This window comes from Colletotrichum karsti (assembly GCF_011947395.1).
Source record: "Colletotrichum karsti strain CkLH20 chromosome Unknown Scaffold9, whole genome shotgun sequence".
In the NCBI taxonomy this organism is placed as follows: Eukaryota; Fungi; Ascomycota; class Sordariomycetes; order Glomerellales; family Glomerellaceae; genus Colletotrichum; species Colletotrichum karsti.
In genome coordinates this window covers 137262-153375 of record NW_024065909.1, presented here as the reverse complement: position 1 = coordinate 153375, position 16114 = coordinate 137262, and the positions used below count along the sequence as shown (strand labels likewise).

The window sequence follows — 16114 nt, the reverse complement described above, 5'->3', positions numbered from 1 at the left end:
AAATAAGACGTGTGAGGTCTATTTCGCTGAAGCCTCCTCGACAAGAATAACTCGGCCAGTCAAGAGCGTCTATTCCAGATAAACGAGTCAATAACTGTAACATAGGATCCCAGCCCAATACATTTACGGAGTTGTATGACCCGATGAACGGAAATGGCAAGCCCTTCCGTTGGGCCGACTTCGCTGTTCCTGGTGGTCGATATCAGACTTAAATCACTGGGGGCAGCTTGAGCTTTGAGTGGCCCATCTCCCAGCAAAAGCGAAAGGAACTCGGACAACAGAGAGAAAACAAGCGCGTGGATTGCCTAAACCGTGATTTGAACAAGAAAGCATAAGAAACTTGCCAAGATGCGCTCGAGTCAACAGAATTCTACTGAACAGCCCGGCACTGACCCCGACAGTAGACATGCATTGCGAGTTCGCGACAAGATCGCAAGATAACCACAAGGCACATCAGACCATTTGAAAGGATAAATATCGGTATATTTGAGAGGACAGCCCACTGTCTGACTGATCCCGAAGACGGCGTGGCCGCGGGCCCGAGTCGGTTGCACGCTGACATTTGACGCGGCGCCGACGCCAAGCACGCCAGTTTCACCGGCAAGGCGTTCGGCGAAGGCGTTTGAAAAATGACAGTAGTTATTGGTTTAGATGTAGCGATTCTCGAAAGTGCAGCAGAAATCTTGCGGGCGGGGGTGTATTCCACGTGGGCGAAGATGTGAATGCATCAATTCCTAAGTCGACTGTCGAAGCTTTCGAGAAGACCGTAGACCGTCGAAATGATCGACACAGCGAGTGACGCCGCGGCTTCGGTGTGTATCTTCTTTTTCCGAGGCTTATTTCAGGTGGTATACCTCCCAAAAAAGCTTGGAGACGAACATGTTCGGCCAGGAGAGTCTCTCGGGTTCGGAGTTGGGATCGGCGCTGCTGACCACACATGCGGAACAAACTGCGAACTTGCATCGACATCCGGGTTAAGACCCGACCAAGAAAACCCAACTCTAATCAAGCTACGCAGCGGGTTTTTAGTTACTACTCGGCTTTTCGGCACGACTTTACCGCCCCTCGCATTATCATTCGTTACCTCTAACGACTGGACTTCCGGAATGTTTACCCTCAATGCACGACGATACAAATATGATGGGCAACGGTGTACTAATCTGCTCTACCGGGCAGCATGACTTGGAGACGTTTACGTAAGGTCATGTCCCAGAGATAACAGTGGGAAAGGAGAGCGATGGGAGTTCAGGATCATCGATGAGCGAGACACAATGTCTCGGCGAGCACTCCAGAACATTACCCGTACATACCTACAGAGAATGTGGAATAGAATATGCATTCCTTGCCAATCTGATTGGCTATCCCTTGATTTAGAAATATAAGAAGTCGCGTCATTGTGCATCTCCTCAGAGGAAGATTTTGCCAAACCGCTGTCCAACCAGCATGCTCTTGCGCGACGAGATGGGCTTCTCTCAGAGAATAGACAACAACGGATCCTTTTTACTCCGTTTTCTCTACGCATTACTGTTAATAGCAAGCTCAGATATCTTCGGCGTTTATGTAAGGGTTGAGACTATCTTGCTTAATGATTCCGACTGACCATGCTGAACAGGCTGTCCCGGAATCAACGAGCCCCAACGTCGACAATGACGAATTATATACTCCAGCCGCCAGCAGTCCGGCCTCGGCCAGCACTGAGGTCGCCAGCTACCAGCAACAAGCCCTGCTAAATGGCAACTTGCACTATGGCTCAGAAGCAATCGAAAATATCCTCCCACACCACATGTTCCGGAACAAGAACGTCGCGGTGATCATGGAGACGAATCCTGCAGGAGTGCCATCGCTGATCCCCATCATACTGCATTTCTCCTCAACGCTGGGTCCCGACTGGCCCATCATCCTCCTGACGCTCCAGGTCAATTGGGAAATGCCAGCCTCGCCGGACTTCAGGCAACTATACGAAGCGCGTCGAGTCATCGTGCTGTTTATACCGCCGGACACGACGTTCCCCGACCACACGTCCGTGACGGTTTTCATGGTCCGCCCTTGGTTGTGGCAACTCTTTGCGCCGGCAAATCGAATGCTCATCTTCCAGGTCGACAGCATCTTGTGCTCGCAATCTCCACAGAGGGTCGAAGACTTCATCGAATGGGACTTCATCGGCGCCCCCATCATCAAGGAAAAGGGCCACGGGTACAACGGAGGCTTGTCAATACGAAACCCCAAGTTGTTTCTGGAAATCGCCCTGGAGCAGGAGAAGAATCCGACAGAGCTGAGTCCTGAAGACCAGTGGTTCTACGGCAAGTTGTTGGAGCGCGAGGCACATATGCCCACCGCGGACCAGGCCAAGTTCTTCGCTGTTGAGACGTGGTGGCATGAGAAACCGCTGGGATATCACCAGCCAGCTCGATGGCAGCACGCGCATATGCCGGAAATCACAGAATGGTGTCCTGAAGTCAAAATGCTAGATGGAGGGCAGCACTACTTTTAACATAGACGAGATCTTTCACACGACAAGTCGGGATTAGCTAGAAGGGGTTTCTTTTGTAACTAGATCGGATGCTCAATCACAACCTTCTCCATGGAAGCACCGCCGTATGCGATTCTCTGGATCTCGGTAATGCCTAGCTCGCCACCTTTCGCCAATACCACGTTGGGATGCTTGGGTATCTTTCCGGAACCACTAGTTGCATAGTCCATAACCTTCCTCGTGCGTTGAGGGAATTCAGGATTCTGGGGCTCTCCAATCGCTCCGACAGCACCAGCTGGCCGATAGGAGGTGCAAAATCCAAAGGCGCCGTCATGTGGAACAGGAAGCGTGCATACAAGCTTGATGTCTTCGACGTCAGCGTCCTCCGATAGGCTCTTGCGCATCAGTGACGGGGAGCTCTTGTCAACATCCTGCCCAGGGGGGATAAGGCCGCTTCCAACTGTGTCAAAGCCGACACTGAGGACTATGCCGAGCTCCTTCGTAACGGAGCGAATCTCATCGGTAATGGTGGGACTCTTGTAGTCGAAGCAATGGCTAGCACCGAGTGCTTCAAGGGTGGCGTGGTTCTTCGACGAAGCGGTTACGAAAATGGGGTTGAAGCCAGCGATATTGGCGAGCTGAATTGCCGAGACTCCAACGCTGCTTGCGCCGCCCCAGATCAGAATCGGAGTGTTCTCAGGCTTCGTCCCAGTAACACCAGCCGCCGGCAGGCCGAATCCGAGGACGTTGAAGATGGCGTCAGTGGCTGTTTGGGCTCCCATCGCTACTCCTGCGGCTTCCTTGAGCCCAAGACCGTCTGGAATTTTGTAGGTGAGACTGTCTTCCACGATCGCCTTGTCTTGGTGAGTGCCGAAGGACGAAGGCTTCGGGAAGTGGACCGGGGAGAGACCGAAGACGGCATCGCCAACTTTCAGGGTTGATACGTGTCCCGTCGCTTCGACTATGCCGGCGAACTCGAATCCGGTGACGAAGGAATGAAGGCCAACATGGAAGAAGTTGAGGTCGCAGTGGTTGACTCCCGAGTACTTCACCGAGATAAGAGCTTGGCCATTTTTCGGCTGGTATTCCTCGGAGACCTCGGAGATGGAGAGCTTGCCGTCAGCTCCCAGGTCGATAGATCTTGGCATCTTGAATATTGTGTATGATTTCGTGAGACTTGAAGAGAGAATGCGAAGATATTTCGGTTTATTTTCAGGAAGACAATGTCCAGATGGCTTTTAAACGAGTTCACCATATCGCTTGCTTGACCTTGATGCTGATTAGCCATGCTCAATTCACCTTCTAAGACTGACGGACTCCCAAAAAGACTCAATTCCGGCAAACTCGGAATTACAACTGTGAACCACGCCGCTCCGATGAAAGTCGTCGGTGATCCGCCCAGGCGGGATGCTCCGGGTGGTGGGCCCGGAGACATCCAGATGGCAACGACTACTGGAAATAGGGTAGTCGGAGACCATAAAACCGAGATAGCATACAGTAATTGTGTTGTTACTTTTGCTAGTTGTTTCTTCATGACTTCATGATGGGGAATTCAGGACTAAAACTCCTCCACATGTATCATGGGCTGATCTGTTAACAGACTGAAGTCTGAGTTGTGCGCAGGGCCTTCATAGCTGAGTTCAATTGATTCAATCCTAACGGATCTCTGCGTAGGGAATGCCGCTGTGCAATATGAGCAACCAGCACGTGGGCTATGAAGACCAGAACCGCATGTTGCAACATGCAACTCCATGTCTGTGGTAAGATTGATATGGTTACATAACATCTAGGACGTGTGGACTTCGAGACCTCGATTCCTTGGTTGTGAATTGTAAGAATTTGTCTTGTAATCTAAGCATTTAAATGTAAGGCTCTCGTCATCGTCTTTTGGCGGTTGACTTCTACTACAAACTCTGGGCCAAGATGTGTCGCCACTGAGATATGATTGGAGTTTAACCACGCGTCAATAGTCGAGGCCGGAGTTGCTTCAATGGCCTTGTGAAACTCACCAAAAGCCTGCCAGTGGGCCGCCTCCTCGATCAAGAGCGTTTCAAGCGTCCGATGAGTGAACGCGAATGCCGTCTCCGGCTGTGAGATAGTCCTGGTGTCTTCGTCCAACCTTCTATGGAACCACCTCGTAGATCCTCCCTCGGTCACGAACACGCCGAATAAAAGACACAAAGGCTCGTTTCCCAGTCCAATCAAGTTGCCGCGAATGTGAACCATCGCGCCATGTACTTCGACGACGTTTGAACGCTCAGTTGACGACAGGGTTTCCGAGTTTGGGGGTCCGAAGATGGTAAACTTCTTCATCTTGATGAAATTACCTCTTGATTTGCTGTAACGTGGAATACCCCCTATGCTGGTGATGATAGACTTCCGTGTCTCCCGAGGAAATGCGAGAAGCATAATCGAGAACTCTCCCAAACTGAATCTGTCGTCAAAGGTCCTATTATAGGGTTCATTGAGGCTCCAGCTTGAATCTCTCGAAGGAACGAATATGTCGAGAGTCTTCGGATGCAACCCATCCGACTGTGGTACCGGTGTGTTCTTCCATCGCAGGACTATAGGCCGCGGACAGTCGCGAACAACCCGGAACGTGTCCACGGACTTCGTCCCCTCCAGAGGGATGCCGACTAGGTGGCCGTCTGCTTCGCTTGCAGATAAGACTGCGACATAGTCGACTACGGGAAGCCAGGTAGAGTCACGAGGCATGTCGGCTAAGCGAAAGACTGGAAGTTGTATAGAGAGACCAAAGTTGGTCATTGAATAAGGCACTGGCCGTTTCGTTTCGTTTCTTGCCGGGCGATAACCCACGGCGTTCCTGAAGTTCTTGGGATACGGTGCGAGCATGCTCGGCCAACATGGCGGGTCATTCTCGTTCCAAGACCAGCAGAACAGCGACTCGTCGGTCGAGACCTTCAGAATTTCCTCTTGCAGACGAGTGAAAGCCCTCGAGCCTTCGCCGTACAGCAGCGGCATGCTGATGTCAAAGATTCCTAGCATGCAGTATGCCATGTCTTCGATGCGAGAAGTCCTGCGGCAAGACAACCACGACATGCGCTCCGCGACGCTCGCAGATGATATTGGCGCCAAGCGCCTCTTCTTCTTGTAAGACATGTAAGCTGTGCTGATCCCAGTGATCTTTGAGATGAGGTCCACCAAGGCCTTGCGCGTCCCGACTTGTCTCCATTCGCGGGAGAAGAAGAGGACCTGGCGGGGCGCCAGCAGCTCCTGTAGGGTCCATCCGCGCGTGAACCATTGGCTTTGGGATAGTCTTGAGGCTAATGCCTCTTTGCTTGCGGCCTTATCCGGGTCTTCTGCCTCTGAGACGTCTGAGAGGTAGGCGTAGCAGACCTCCGCGTTCCTGTACCATGTGTACATGGAATTGATGGCTTCGGCCAGCTCAGTAGAGCTCTCCTTGTTGATGCAATTGGTATCGACCCATAGATACTCCAGGCCTTGGCTGATGGCTTGTGACCTGGCCAACTCGATCTTCTGGAAGCCCCTTTTTTCTCGGGCGATGGCGAGGGTCTTCCAGTCTTGGAAGGTGACCTCTTCGGAACCCCATGTGTGAGAAAGAATTGCATAAGGGGGAATACTGTTGCCGAAGAATTCCTCTAGGGCCAGGGTGTTGGTGTTGATGAGCCGCATGGCCGACCTTTGAGGAGATGAATCAGTGATCTGGGATCATCGTCAAAAGACGCGAATCGGCACAACTGCTGACCTTCTAGCGCTAGAGAATTGACGACGCTGATTGGTGAGCACTAGAGCTACTAAGGTCCTCTTGAATCTGCTAGTCATTGAGGCCATTTTGAGTGAGACTTTGGCTGAAAGGCTTGGTCATGCATATCCATGGATCCTGATTGAGCTCTGGACTTGCAGCATGCATGCTGGGTAATATGTACAACCAGTATTTTACAGCTCAAGCCTCTGCTCTGCGAATTCATAGTACTGTGTCCTTGAGTAATCCTTTGGCGGTGAGAGGGATGCTGGTCCACCAGAATAGCCGACAAGGAGCATGCAAGCGCAGCTGGAGTCAGCTGGGGCCAGCTGGAAAATAGCTGTTTCTCAGATACCAAGTCGTGTAAGAGCAGAACAATCGAGCAATATTACATGTAGCAAGTCAATAGGGCCAAATTCTCACTTTAATAAATGTTTCCTTTTGCATATTCACGTATACATTGGTTGGTTGAGGTACTCCAAGTGAAGGCGGAGGTTTATGAGCTACTTGATCTCGTTCACCATTATGTTCGCTTGGACTCTTGATATGAGGTTGTCTAGACCTGCTGCCAAGGCTTTCACCGGGCAGAAATCTAGATGAAGAAGTTCGCAATGCCACCAAGCATGCGGCTAATGCACAGAATCAACCCCGTGGCTTCCGCAAACCATTGACGAATAGAATGAGTAGCAAACAGACGCATGGTCTTTTGATAGATACTACAATGAGCCGATCAGGGGGGTCTTCGGAGGTGTTCGCCTAATCCCCGCGCCACTCGTGTTGGTTCGTTGCTTCATCAGGAAAATGCGCGCCCCCCTGGAACATGCTGCAGACTTCTACAAACAGCATCATGTCCGCCAACGTGCAGAACAATCTCGCCAAGAAGAGGGGTAATGGGAATTGACCAACAACGTTTATTGAGTAAATAAGATCCTCTTCGACGCATGTGCTCTCTCCGGAATGTCACCTTGACCGTCAACTCGCAGTGATTTGTTTGAACCCCCGACCAAAAATTGCGCGACCAATTGTCTCGAGAGCTTTCGAAAATGTCTGACAATAATGCCACTGCAGCGGCTGGGTCTTCCCCAAGGAGAACCAGCCCTCCTAGGGCCGAGAATCAACAGGACCCGGTTGTTGTGGCTGGCGACGATGGCGTACTTGACGCCGAAGACGTATGGCACTTATAGGGAGTCAATTGATTGAGCAGGATGCTTACTTTTGAGTATAGGTCACAGAAGACGATGCGTCCATAGCACAAGTAGAAACTTCAATACTCTTCTCTAAGGACAAGTCTTATTAAAATGCGCACATCAGGAATCTCTGGCTTCATCGACCACGAGCGTCACTAGCTCAGTTCTTTCCTATCGCCTGGAAAATGGGAGAACATACCACAAGTATAGAGACGGAAGTGAGTATACGTCTCGCCGTCAGTGAGATGGCTGGAGACGTCAATGCCCAGACTAACAGGCCTTTGATAGAATATCCCGTTCCCAATGACGAAAGGGAGAACGAAAGGCTGGGTATGCTTAATCATACGCCCTGCGGAGACGGTGTTCCAGGCTGATGTAAGATCGCGTACGCAGACCTGCAACATCACCTTGTTCTGCGGACTTTCGACGATCGGCTGGGTACTTCGCCGCCCAACGATCCGGGCGCCAAGGTCGGACGTGTCCTCGACGTCGGCACGGGATCTGGCATTTGGGCCATTGACTTTGGCGAGGAGCACCCTGAGTCCGAGGTGAGTACAGAGAGAAGCACGACGATTTGTCCACAATTCGATCGTGTTCGATGCTAACCGGATGTGCCCCAAGGTTATCGGCGTCGATCTGTCTGCTGTCCAGCCTGCCTTGTAAAGAACCTACCCACCACTTTCTCTACGTCCAAAGAAGCTCACAAGATCTGGGTTGAACGACACGGAGTGAAGCAGCTAACACTGCATTACAGCGTTCCGCCCAACGTCCAGTTCCAAATTGACAACATCGAGGAACCCTGGACCTTCTCCCAGCCATTCGACTACATCCACAGCCGCATGATGACGGGAAGCATCGGCAACTGGGAAGAGTACATCCGAAACTGCCACCAGTGAGCCGAGCCACCCACCCACACACACACACATCCTCAAAAACAACCCTCTCCTAACCCCATACCCCAGGAACCTCGCTCCCGGCGGCTACCTCGAACTCAACGACATCGACGCCATTCCCGTGTCCGACGACGGCACCCTCACAGAGGACACGAGCCTCATGAAGAGCGTGCGCCTGTGGGCCGAGGCGCTCGCCGTCTTCGGCACCCCGTTCGAGCAGTTCAGCAGGCTGAAGGCCGTGCTGGAGGACGTCGGCTTCGAGGACGTCCGCATCCGGCGCTTCAAGTGGCCCACGAACGGGTGGCCCAGGGACCGGAAGCACAAGCAGCTCGGCATGTGGAACTACGAGAACCTCGCGCCCAACTGGGAGGGCCTGCTGATGGCGTCTCTGACCCGCGCGCTGAACTGGACCCGCGAGGAGGTCCTCGTGCTCATCATGGAGGCCCGCAGGGACTTTGGGAACAGGGAGATTCATGGGTACTTCAACTTGTAAGCCGGCGAGGTTTCGAGATCGTGATGATTGATGCTAATACGTCTTTCTAGCTGGTCCATTTACGGGAGGAAACCTGAAAAGGATGCCAAGGCGGGAGGGGCTGAGAGCTAAACATGCCATTTACTGGTTTTTGGATAGTGAATTGGGATGATTTCAGTGAGTTGAGCAGCATTCTGTCAGTCTAGGCGTGATTGTTAAAGCACAAACTCTGTCCATCAACTTAATAACGTCTCTGATCTGGTGAACATATTTGTTTAATTGGCCTATGAGACGCAAAGCTTCTAATGAAACCAGCTTCTTATGGGTGACTGAGCTCCTCGAATCCATCATCAAATACCTTACGCGACGAAGACGATGAATCCTCACTACAAAGTGTACACCAGCTTCCCTCCACTAACCTTATTCCCCCTCAACTCATCCATCCCCTTCAAAACCCCCTCCAACCCGCTCCCGCCCCGATTCGCGAACACCTTCGGCGCCCTCACCCTCCCCTCCTCCAACAACCCCCTCGCGACCTCCCAAAACATCTTGGCGAACTCGAACTCCTCAGGCTTCGCCGGCGTCTCGCTCCCCCCCTTCACAAACCTCTCACCAAACACCGAGTACATAAGCGTGGCGTGCGGCCCGTCCACCTTGGGATTCACCGCCAGCAGCTCCTCCCTCTTCGTCGCCCCCACGATCGTCGCGTACTTGCCGCCCCGCGAACTGCTCAGCGCCCCGGCGCAGATGAGCCCGCCGAACCCGGTGCAGTCCCAGGCGAGTTTGAGATTGTCGCCGGTGTGGGCGCGGATGTCGGCCGCGACGGTGGGCGAGTTGTAGTCGAAGACGGCGGAGGCGCCGAGGGACTTGAGGTAGTCGAAGTTGCGCGGCGACGAGGTCGCGACGACGCGCAGCCCGGAGAGCCTGGCGAACTGGATGCCGTAGATGCCGGTCGCCGTGCTGCCGCCGTAGATGAGGATGTACTCCCCGTCGTCGTCTCCGGTGGTTTGTTTGCCGGGGAGGGGGAGGCCGAGGGTTCGGTAGAGGCCTTGGCCCTGTGTGAGAGAGCGTGTTAGAACGGCTGGGATGCTTGAAGGGGGAGGGAGGCCGCTTACGACTGTGCAGATGGAGATGCCGAGCGTCGCGGCGTCCTCGTCGCTGACGTTGTCGGGCGTCTTGATCTGGACGTCGCCCTTCGCGACGATGTAATTGGCGAACGCGCCGTTTTCCGAGTTGGTTTGGTCACTGGACGAGGGAGTAAGCCACGAGATGTTCCCTCCAAACGTGCGGCAATCTTTGAGGCCCGAGCCTACCTCCCATGGACTACCCCGCTGATACGGTCGCCCTTCTTGAACGACTTCTCGACCTTGCTCCCCACCTCCTCGACGACGCCGGCGTAGTCGCACCCGACTCTCGAGCCGGGGTCGGTGATGCCGAAGTCGACGTGCTTCCAGTCCGTGGGGTTGATCCCGACGGCGTTGACCTTGACGAGGACGTAGTCGTCGCGCAGCTTCGGCTTGGGGACGTCTCGGATCTCGGCCTTGCCCTTCTCGACGAACACGATGGCTTTGGTGGTCATATTTGCGGCGGCGGGGGATGTAAATGTTGTGGATAGATGTTGCCAGTACTGCGGGAGGGATAGTAAGATGACGAGAAGAGAGAAGCCGATTGCGATCCTGCGAAGCCAGGGCATTTTCTATTGTTCAAAACGAGTAAAAAGGGATGCGGGGTATCTTTATGTTTCCCGGTTCCAACGTCCGGATTCCATGCGTGACAGACTGTTTTCGTGTGCGTTGCGCCAAACATTCCGATGTGGGACAGTGGCTGAGAGCTTGGAGTGCTTCGCTGCAGCAACGTGGAGATGTCCGTTTGCGTCAGTTCAGACATCAACTTATGTACCACGGCTAATCTTGAGTGGAACATCTGCACGAGGTTGTACTTTGTCGCCCGTGTTACCGGTTGTTGCGTGGGGGGATGGTCTTTCGTCCTGATGCTGGAACTTCCAGTCGAGGATCGGATCCAAAATACCATCGCATGGCTCGCTGGAAGGGTTCCGTATTATTCGGAGGCGTAGGACAACTTCTGTGGCTCGATTTCGACAACTCGTGTACGTACAAGGAACGAAGGGAAGATTAGCCAAACAACTGCTAATCACACGAAAGGAGACCCCCTCGAGACTACAAAGCTACCAATGAATCCACAAACCACCACATCTCCAGCCTGTACTGATCACATTCTGGTCAAGAACTTCTCGTCTTCTATGCATCTCCTTGTCACTGGCTGGCAAGACGGCGTGTCCTGCAATCAGCGTCAAACATGTTTACCATTCGTCAGACCCGCTTGGCTCGATACCTCGCATCATCTACCCTCACGGCGGAGGGAACAGATTCTCAGGGGAGTCTGCGGGAAACATCCCCATCTGAGAGTCTGCGACCACGCCTGCCTGCCCCATCAGCGGCTGCTCACTCCAGTCTACGTCGAAGTTTCCAAGAACAGACCCAGCACTACCGTACGGGATCAGGGTGAAGTCCCGAAAGGACATCATCTGTTGCTGCATCATTGGAAGGCATGAGGGTACGCTGGATTCACCCATGCCCAAGTCGGGTGGTTCGTTGACGGGCGCGTTCATTGGTGAAGCCTCGATGGTGGTCATCGGAGATTCGGAGAGCATGGTAGTGGAGTTCGAGTAGTTGTCACCAGAGAGAGACGGGACATCGGAGTCAGTGGTCGACTGGGAAACAGATCTAGACTTTTCGAAGTCGCTGGCAAGTTCTAGGGCACCTTGGATCTTGAGTCGTCGTCGGTAGTCGATCTGCCCTTGTAGCTGAGCCTCTAGGGAGCTCCGGAACTGGCTGAAGAGGTCTTCAGTCGGCTCGTCTCGGTCTGTGGACACTGGTCAGCTGATGCATCACAAATACCACCCTCTCAACCAGGAAGCACTCACAAGGCGATGGTACATCAACTGATGGGAAGATAACCTGGAACATGTCCTCCCACTTGGAGACAAACAACTTCCCGCGCTTCCTATCCTGAAGACTACTCCATTGGGCCTCGTCGATTCTGTCATCCGATTTATCATGGCTGACAAGGCATGGAATGGAAGACTTTTGGTGCTCGGTCAAATCCGCCATCGTGTCGTACCATTGGCGGCAGCGGCTGCATCGGTAGGCCTTTTTGAGATGCTTACGGCGAATATGCTCCCTGTTCGGAACGTCAGCAACTATTCCGTTGTGCAAAATTAATTGGTCGGCGAACTCACTTCAGCCTTGGGATCTTGAATCCAGAACCGTTGCACGAGGTCCACTCCTTGGCGCTGTACTTCTTCGGATTATGCTTGAAGTAGGGACAGGCGAAAAGGACAGTAGATTCCTGTTCGCAAGAATCCATTGGGTTGCTGGATTCCCGTACTTCACTGGCTTCTCGTTGAGATGCGGGGCTTGGCGTTGTCAACGGATTCGGCTTATGGCGCTTCTTCCGGGGCTGGGACCCACTGGCGACGGGTGAAGGTCCGTTGTTTGACGGCAACGGTGGGTACGCCGCCGGCACATGCGTCGACATCGGCACGGTATTAGCGGCCTGGAAGTACGCGTTGAAGCCAGAGCCTGCACCTTGAGGCTGGGCGCTCGTCGCCTGTTGATACGACGGCAGTGGCTCCGAGAAAGCATGCTCAGGCCATGGATCGGCCCAGCCTGGCAGTGAGCAAGTCTCGCCCTCGAGACCAAAGTTATTGACACCCTGCTGTGGAGATGTCGTGCCGGCCGGGGCAGTAAAACTATACTGGCCCGGGAGCTGGAGTGTGTTGACGCTGATGGACCGACTATCCTCGATATAGCGGTCCATCTCAGCAGCAGACTTCTCCGCGACCGAGCGAGTGTCCGGCTTGGCGTACAAAGGATCATCAGAGCACTTCTGGTGGATCGTCTGCAACTTTGTGACGAGCTGATCGCTCGTGATGCGCTTCGTCCCGTCGACCTCAAGCATATCATTCTTGACTAGGTCGAGTAGATCATGAATGAGCGGGCTTGCCGTCGGTGACTGATGAAGCTTGTCGATCCACTGTGTACATTAGCAAGAGCACTTGGCCGTGAAATCGATCAACTTACGTGAGAAACGCTAGGCTTGAGCTTCAAGCCGCCCTTCTCTTCCGTCCCGGCCTCGAAAAAGGAATCATCAGCCTTTCCCTTCGCGTCTCGCGAAGACTCCTTGTCTGGTGTCGCCCGCTCCTTCCTGAATTTCTGCACACCCTTCTTCCCCAGCTTCATCCACGTCGCGGCGACGCTCATCACGCACCCGAGGGACCATATATCAGCCTTTTGCCCATTGAAGGGGCCGATATCGTGCTCGGGGGCGCGGTAGGTCGGCGAGCATCCAAGGGGCTTATCCTCCTCGGTGTCTGCAGCGTTGCGGAACCGGGAGATGCCGAAATCCGCAATCTTCCACTCTCCATCCTTCACAAGGATGTTCTCTGGCTTGAGGTCTCCATGGTAGCCTTTCACCACCGCTTCATCCTTGGCCTCGGTGCGTTTCTTGACGCGGCAATAGTGAATCGCCTTGAGTGTCTGCGCGACGCCGAGCATCTGCTTGACCGTGAGAACCGCATGCTCATCCTTCGGGGCATCCGTCTGGGACCAAAAGGACTGGAGGTCTGTATCGGCCCAGGGAAAGAGGAGGTAGGATGTGGTGCCGTGTTTGAAGGCCGTGACCAGCTTCACAATGTGTGGGTCCTCGGTATCGCCGGAGCGCCGGAGCGCCGAGACCTCGCGTTCGAATGCTGCTCCAGAATGATCACGGAGCTTTTTGAGGGCGAACTGAGTGGCCCTGTCCTGCTGAGCTGTTAACGGGGGGAATTGATGGAGAGGGTGGTAATGGGTACCGTGGGACTGCCGAAGGTGTGATATCCAGGATGGACCTGAACCTGGTACACGTGAGAGTGTCCGCCTGTGTGCGTTGCAGGCTCGGCATCTTCATCCCAGACGAACGGAAGGATGGTCTTTGGATGGAACTGAGACGGAGCGCTGGTCGCGCCTAGCTCTTCGAGAGAGGGCACGAGAACCTTCCACTGCGTCTCTTCGAAAGCAACGACATCATCTCGACCGAGCCCCGCAAGAGCAAGATCACAGCACAAGCGCGTCTTCTTCGAGTGCCGCACAGTCGTCTCCTCCGCCGAGCTCGCGCGAGTGGGTTCCAGAGGCAGGTCGTTGTCGCTGATGGAGTTCCTCATGAACCCGACAATCGCGCCCGGCTTGCCGATGAGCACCAAAATCGCAAAGACCTTGATCAGCTTCGGCGAGCCGCTGAAGATGCTGTAAGCGTAGACGCTTGGAACCCACGCCGGGGTACCGGGCATGCACTCCCGCAGGGTCCGGAGGGCGGAGTCGGGGTTCACGAGCCGGTGGAGCTCGCCGTCCGGCAGGAACTCCCGGGACTCGTCGTCGTCGGCGCCGAGCGGGAGGGTCGGGCACATGGCCGCCTCTAGCTGGCGCTTCAACCCGACTCCTCCTCCGTCATGATGCTGGGAAGTCCCAAAGAGGCCGGTATTCGAGTCATTCTGGGTCAATGTAGATATTCTCATACCTGTGCGGATAGGATTGGCGTCTTGGCGGTGGGCAGTACAAAACTCAAAGTCGAAAATGTTCGGACTCGATGATCTGTCCGATCAGGATACGGCTCGCCGAGTGCGAGCCTTCGCCACTTTATTCCAAATCCCGCGAAAAGCGACCTTTAGAACGGCCACCGCTGCACAGCCGCGGACGGTGTCTCAGGGGGGCTGAGGGAGGCCGCCGAGAGGAGCATTTGAGAGTCGAGTCTCATTTTGCCTTAAAATCAGGCAAGGCGACCGCTAGAAGTTTTTCGGTATCTCGAAGCTGGTGCAGAGCAAACGATGTGGGATAACACGCAGTCGCGATAGCACGCGGTGTGACTGCTGTACGTGCTGGAACGGCGTGTGGCTTGTACATGCCGGTTCGTGGGCTGCCGCGGGTCGGATTGGCTGGCGAGCAGGCGTCAGAATGTACACAGCTGTACACAGCCTCAGTGTTCAAGTCGGACGGTGAGCTGTGAGCTGCGGCGTTGCGTCACTGTAGTCCAGTGCAATCAAACAGCCCCGTATTCTGGCGCCCAGATCAGACGATTGACGATCTGGCGGAGCATTGGAAACACGGAGAGATGGTTCGCCTGGGGGATGGTTGAGATCTGGGAGATGTTGAAGCTTGTTTTGTGAAGGAGACATTGGCAGGAGCAGAGGCCCTGGCTAGACGGTGGATTGTGATTGGTGGTTTAGCTTCCCGGAGTTTCTCCCGGGTTTAACGACTCGGGCGACAGACTTTCCTTAGTCAGCAAGAATAAGATCCAATGAGATAGCTTCAATGCCCCAACCGCTCTTTGACCGTTGACGAACCCAAAACTTGAGATCGGTTCATGCTTAAAATGAAGGTTTAACATGTTTCCATGCATCTGTCATCTCAAGTCGATTCGCTTGGCCACGCTCCAACATCAACATCATGCCTTTTTTACACAACATCGACTTCACCGAACCATCCGGCAAAGCAGAATCTCACGAATCCCCAATAACATCCAATGAGAACACCCCATCTCGCCTTATGTAATGCACCAGCACCCCCCCATCACCCCAAAGGATCGGTGAGAAGCGCCAAGACCAAATGCCAAGAAAAGTCACGTTCGGTCGCCTATCATTTCGCACCACGCGACCCTCCTCGATTTCACTATTTTGCTCGTTGATGTAATCCGCGTACAGCCACTCTCTGCTGCTGCTGCTGTGGTGCTGGGTACGGTACGGCCAAATAACCATTGCGTGTGTCCATGTCCCGCTCTCCTCTTTGCGCAGCCGGCACCCCTCACCTTACCTTCTCACCTCACGCACAATTTTTCCCTCATCTTCCTCCTCCTCTCTCCTTAACCTCGCCGTCCACGATGAAGCCGCCCGCGACATCGTTGGCGAATTCGAGAGTAACCTGAACGGCAACAAGATACGTCACTTATTGACCGACCACCACCCCGGGACGAACAAAAAAAGGGACAAGAAAAGCCAGCAGCAGCACGATCCCCACCGCCACGGCGCCGCTCATCTGCGCGACGAGCCTTTTGCCTACGCCGACTTTGCCGTACTTCCGGACACACTTGAGGCCCCCCGCCAGCCCAGCCCAGCCCGCACATAACGCTGCCGCGTCACCGGCGCCGTCACAGCCGTCTGGCCCAATCCCGCCCCGAATATCCCACGTCTTATTCCCCATTACGGCCTTCTTGGCTTTTCTCGCTAGCTGCTAGTTCTTGGCCTGCTTCTCGCCCCAGAGCAGCCCCGAGTTAAGGTGTGTTGGGCCATTAGCAAATCGAAACGCCAACAAACCTACT

The 16114-nt window shown here is 54.1% G+C and overlaps 5 protein-coding genes across 5 annotated transcripts; 2 read left to right on the top strand and 3 right to left on the bottom strand.

Moving 5' to 3' along the window:
• Positions 1-1443: 1443 nt before the first annotated feature.
• Positions 1444-2491, top strand: CkaCkLH20_03592 (uncharacterized protein; the record flags this gene model as incomplete). The annotated part of the gene is made up of 2 exons (XM_038886311.1): positions 1444-1560; positions 1613-2491. 2 exons carry the CDS (start codon positions 1444-1446, stop codon positions 2489-2491), a joined length of 996 nt encoding a protein of 331 aa, XP_038748153.1.
• A 59-nt stretch (positions 2492-2550) lies between these two features.
• On the bottom strand, positions 2551-6124 carry CkaCkLH20_03591 (uncharacterized protein; the record flags this gene model as incomplete). The annotated part of the gene is made up of 2 exons (XM_038886310.1): positions 2551-3618; positions 5288-6124. The coding sequence occupies 2 exons, from the start codon at positions 6122-6124 to the stop codon at positions 2551-2553; spliced, it is 1905 nt and encodes a 634-aa protein (XP_038748152.1).
• A 1442-nt stretch (positions 6125-7566) lies between these two features.
• CkaCkLH20_03590 (putative methyltransferase domain-containing protein) lies at positions 7567-8878 on the top strand (the record flags this gene model as incomplete). Its single annotated transcript, XM_038886309.1, has 6 exons — positions 7567-7711; positions 7775-7929; positions 8003-8040; positions 8136-8273; positions 8344-8763; positions 8818-8878. 6 exons carry the CDS (start codon positions 7567-7569, stop codon positions 8876-8878), a joined length of 957 nt encoding a protein of 318 aa, XP_038748151.1.
• A 254-nt stretch (positions 8879-9132) lies between these two features.
• On the bottom strand, positions 9133-10325 carry CkaCkLH20_03589 (uncharacterized protein; the record flags this gene model as incomplete). Its single annotated transcript, XM_038886308.1, has 3 exons — positions 9133-9801; positions 9862-9991; positions 10060-10325. The coding sequence occupies 3 exons, from the start codon at positions 10323-10325 to the stop codon at positions 9133-9135; spliced, it is 1065 nt and encodes a 354-aa protein (XP_038748150.1).
• A 789-nt stretch (positions 10326-11114) lies between these two features.
• CkaCkLH20_03588 (uncharacterized protein) lies at positions 11115-14318 on the bottom strand (the record flags this gene model as incomplete). Its single annotated transcript, XM_038886307.1, has 5 exons — positions 11115-11629; positions 11691-11947; positions 12006-12802; positions 12850-13569; positions 13620-14318. The coding sequence occupies 5 exons, from the start codon at positions 14316-14318 to the stop codon at positions 11115-11117; spliced, it is 2988 nt and encodes a 995-aa protein (XP_038748149.1).
• Between the last annotated feature and the right edge of the window lie 1796 nt (positions 14319-16114).